Raw genomic sequence first — 4,978 nt, 5'->3', positions numbered from 1 at the left:
AACACGATATTGACACGTGTCACAATATATATTTCGCGTGTACTTTTATTACATTTATTACGCTTCTTAGAATCTTATATTTAATGTCCAATGATCAATTAATTATATGATTATTCATACGATTTTTCATGACATAAATTCAATATAACGATATGTGTATTGTCGATGGTCAATTTATCGACCAAAACTTCATATCAGATGCTATTTGAATGGACCAACCAAATACCAATCAAAATTAATTAATTTAAAGAACAGAAATAATTTATAAAAATCCAAATAAATGATTCAAAATAATGTATCTAAAATTTAAAAATTTATAATTGAATTTATATCCGTATATATACACATACATTATGATGAATGGTCTATAGAATGTGTCATCAATATTAAAGTAATCGTCCAGTTACCAAACATATTGATTCGATTTTTTTTTTTTTTTTTGTAATCTCTCATTGCAATCTCGAGGATTATAACTGTTGGAACGTTTGGCGTGGAAAATAGACTATATGTGCACACGTGTTCTTTTAAGATAGCAGGTTGTCAGTTGCGTTACACTATTCTAGCGCAATATTTCTTCCCACAATCTCATCCGCGGAACAATAACTGATGATCGCATGAGATCCTCACACGCACGAAGAAACGTTTTTTTTTTTCTCCTTACACTTCTCTATCAAAAAGATTGGACAAGAATAGGAATCAAAATGAGCGAAATATAATCGGATAGCATTGCCTCGATAACAATCTTCTTAATTGCAAGTGGAATTGCGTATTACAAAAGGACTTATTTTAACATTTCGTGCATTATTATAAATATGTTTAAGAATTAAAGGATTTCGTATAACAATGAATTCTAAATCCATTTTTCTAAAAATGTGAAAATCGTAAACTTAAAAAATCTATGTTTTAGCCGATATATTCCAAAATATCATCCGCTATTGATATAACAAAACAGATGCAATTAATTGTTACATTAAAATTTGATAAAAAAAAAATATATTTCTTTCTATAATATGTTCGCCACTCTCTATGTATTCTCTTTATATAGGAATGTTAACATATTTTTAAGCGATATTAAAGAGATTAGATTTATAAAAACAGATTAATAAATTTTTATAATTTTCATAATTTCATGATATATTCCAGTTTTTTAAAATCAATAAGAATTTTATCAAATATACATCTAAAATCCGCGATTTTTTGTGAATAGCGGAGCACGCAATTCGCAAGAAATCGGTATTCACAATAAGTAGCTTCGAAGAAAAGACTTCCCAGACTGAAACTGTCGCAGTCGTGACCTGATGATATATCCCATGAGATCGTCGAGAACTTGTTAATATTAACATTAATTATATTATTAATTATTATATGCAAAATATATGTGCGTGTATATAACTAATCTAAAAATATTTTTAAATACTGATTCTATGTATGAATTTATAATCGATCGTGTCCTTACGTTATGTAAAATTAATTATATAAAAAAGTCTATTATCAAACAATTGGAAATAAAACCTCTCGTATATTTTGTAAAATTATAGTAAGCAAAATTTTAAGATAAAAATGTATAAAATTGTAAAAAAAAAAAAAAAAATATGTATATTACACTTTTTATTATCCCTTCATTATACAGCTTATTTTAAACTTTGCAATAAATTTCAAAATAAATTTAAATTTTTATTTTGATTTGCCTTTCGGCAAAAATTTAAAGCGAGTCATAAAATTATTTTTAACGTTGAAAATTGAAGAACTTTAGAAAATTAAATTTCAGGGATATCCTCATCATCGTCTTAGACGCGTTATCTGTTCGAGATAAAATCATATTTCTCCAGTGCTGACAAGAGCTTTATGTCGCCCCGAGCCAAAAAACGATTTTGAGATATTCACGTGTTCGTGAGTACGAAATAAAGGATGCTATGAAGATGATAGTGCCGTAAGCGGACCGTAAGAACGTCGATCAAATTTTTATCGACTTTCTGCGCCTCGTCATACTTTACTTTACACATAGCCTCCTGTTATATGGATAGGTACGTCAACACTATCGGCAAATCTATTTCAAATTGATTTCAAAATACGCTATAGAACTGATATCCGCATTATTACATTGAAAAAAAAACAATAATTAAAGAAATTGAAACAACAACGTTCAGTCGCCAAATATAAAATAGATATCAAAAAGTTAAGATTAAAACATGTAAAGTACAGAAATATTATTATTCTTTTTCTCGACAAATTCATTAATTGGAAATTAATGATAATAATCTTTGCATGACAATGATTTGATTAGTTATTGCATTGTTTCTACATCCATATATTCAGACTCATATTCGGTTGTTTTTAAGTCCTAGATAGTCATAAGTCATAAGTCATTAAATCTGTCAAAAAATTTATTATATATTTATACTTTCACAAAAATAAAAATAAAAGGTTTTCTTAAAAAAAAAAAAATAAAATAAAATAAAATCCCGTGATTCCGCAAACAGATCTCTCACACGGCATAATAATTTAATTAATAAAATTAATATTTTATCCTCTAACAATTTTTGCTGCAAATTATACGTTCTAAAGAAGATTTACGATTTTATATCGATTTTTTTCATTTTACAATCGGCCCGCAATAGTACTTTCGTCACACATTGTATATCAACAGCGTACCGCGCCAGAAATAATCGAGCAGTGAAACATGTAACGAATGTATGGGCAAACAAAACGAGCTTCAATCCGTCGCTTTCCATATCCGCCTCGGAATAACATAGTGGAGAAGGTTCGTCGATGCGAATCACTGTTGACCAATAAACTCACCTGTCAACTGGCAGTCATGGTATTTTTTGAGCTCGACAAGTCGCGATCGAAACGGAAAACGCGGCATAAGAGAACACGTGACAAAATTCGACGGTATTCACCTGGCTTCTTCCGAAGTGGCTGCGAATAAGGGAGACTATGGACGAGGAGGGAGTAACGCGGGAGGGGTAAGCGGGAGAGCCGCGGGGCAATTAGTTAATTGAGTTGATCGATGTGGATTTCGTTCACGCGACACGCGCTCCAATTCAACGTCTGATTGAGAGACTTCCTCCTCACTCGCTCCAATTCTCTCTCTCTCTCTCTCTTCCCCCCCCCCTCTCTCCTCCCGCTTTCTCTATTGTATATATACACGTGGTTCAACAGGCCTCAGGCGTTTCTATGTCGACAAAGGACCGCGCGCGGTAACGGTGCGTGTTTCGGAACGCGAAATACCAGGGAGACACGGGAGACGTGGTTTTCGCGGGTAATTAATCCCCTCGTGCTCATAGGTGAGTTATCTCGCGATCTAATTAGTATTTTGTGAGATACAACTTGCAACTCAATCGCATCAAACGTGATACTTCGACATTGCACGGTCGACTTTTCTCCTTCGAAAAACGATATCGCATATTGCGATTTATAATTTATACGCAAACATTTACGCTTTCGCGTAATGTGATCGAGAATATAATTATTAAAAACCATCCTGTATATAAGTAAACAAGATTCTGTCTAGTTTCAAGAAATACATGAATAGCAAATTAAAAAAAAAGAAACTAATGAAGATCAAACAATCGAGTCTGATATCTGACTAATTAGAAGGAGATATTAAAGTTGGACAAGCTCGCCTAATCTGTCTTGTAATTCTAAGCAAGTCTCCTTTCTTCCGTGATTTTCATCCAAATGAAGGCAAATTTGCCGATTTCATTACGGAGGACTTACTTGATGAATAGTGTTCCAGAAGAAAGACCACATCGGGCAACGCGGGTAAAGGTGCAGAGCGCAGTTAATCCAGTTTTAAAATGCGCCGCAGACACTCTAATAAGTCGAAACCGGTCAATTAGCGAACTCGCGCCGCCGTTCGTCCTGAGCAAATACCCGCAGGTGTTTAAACGACGTGGCTGGCGATGCAGAGGGTCACATCGATGGTCGAGGCTAAAACACAAGCAAGAATTCATTTCGTGAGTAATCGTAGAAACGAGAGACCAAAACGGCATTTCGTAATTTCATAAAATCTTATTTATTTTCGAACATAATTGATTTATACACGTAATTTGGGTGTGTATGAATAAAGTAATATTATTTCATAATACAATAATCTGTCTCTCAATAAAGAAGAATAATTATATAAACACACATCACCATATTTTAACCATAATAAAGAGTAATATTTTTTACATAATTTTAATAACTTCACAATAACTGTTAAATGAGAATAATATATTTATCTTTTTGTAATTTTTTTTTGTAACCGCTATATTTCGTGAATATTAAAAAAATTGCGTTTTATATTTACGTTGAATATATATTGCGTTGATTCTATTATATTAATAAGTATTTTTGATTAACTTGTCACCGTGAATTACTTTTCTTTTTTAATCTGCATTATCTAATATAACAAGAAGATACAATTAAATAAACACAGTAGCAAGATAAAAGAGTCGTATATCGCTTAAATTTGCTTACAAATATTTCACCTTCACTTCGTGCATGAAAACTTCTTGACGAAAGAGAAATAACAGGAATCCCGACAATTTATCAACAGGAAGAAAACGTATTTCAATCTTACATATGTTCGCTATTCTCCATACAAGAGTAATATCGAAACTTTAAAGAATAGTCACAGCCTTCTTATCTATTTACAATATAATCTTATCGTAAAGCTTTAAAATATAATTGTTTACGTATTACATTAAAACATGATAATGTTTCAACAGTTATATTTTAAAGCTTTACAATAGTACACAATTCATTGAAAATTTTTTATTAATAAAGGTTCTATTTTGTGATATATTTTTTATGACAAATTGTATTAACAGAATAGAAATAAAACAATTGTTTTGTCTTATTTTAATCATAAAATTATATTTTTTTATTAAAATATCTTTAACTTTAATCAATATCGAACTCTAACTATTCGAGTTCTGTATTATAATGAAATTTTCATAGACTCCCTAATTATTAATATTAATATATTTAT

The 4,978-nt window shown here is 31.1% G+C and overlaps 1 protein-coding gene across 2 annotated transcripts in view; it reads right to left on the bottom strand.

Moving 5' to 3' along the window:
* LOC115241169 (RNA-binding protein Musashi homolog Rbp6-like) overlaps nt 1-3,888 on the bottom strand; it is a 567,047-nt gene extending 563,159 nt beyond the window's left edge. Inside the window, exon 1 of one of the 2 annotated variants that reach the window (XM_029816790.1) lies at nt 3,721-3,888. In XM_029816790.1, the coding sequence (XP_029672650.1) occupies nt 3,721-3,753 (33 nt within the window). In that variant the 5' untranslated portion in view covers nt 3,754-3,888. The remainder of the gene's footprint in view (nt 1-3,720) is intronic. The other variant, XM_029816793.1, reaches the window with a different exon arrangement.
* Between the last annotated feature and the right edge of the window lie 1,090 nt (nt 3,889-4,978).

Source organism: Formica exsecta, unplaced genomic scaffold (assembly GCF_003651465.1).
Source record: "Formica exsecta isolate Colony F162 unplaced genomic scaffold, ASM365146v1 scaffold47, whole genome shotgun sequence".
Lineage (NCBI taxonomy): Eukaryota > Metazoa > Arthropoda > Insecta > Hymenoptera > Formicidae > Formica > Formica exsecta.
The sequence above is the reverse complement of the archived record's forward strand: the minus strand, read 5'-3'. Positions and strand labels throughout refer to the sequence as shown.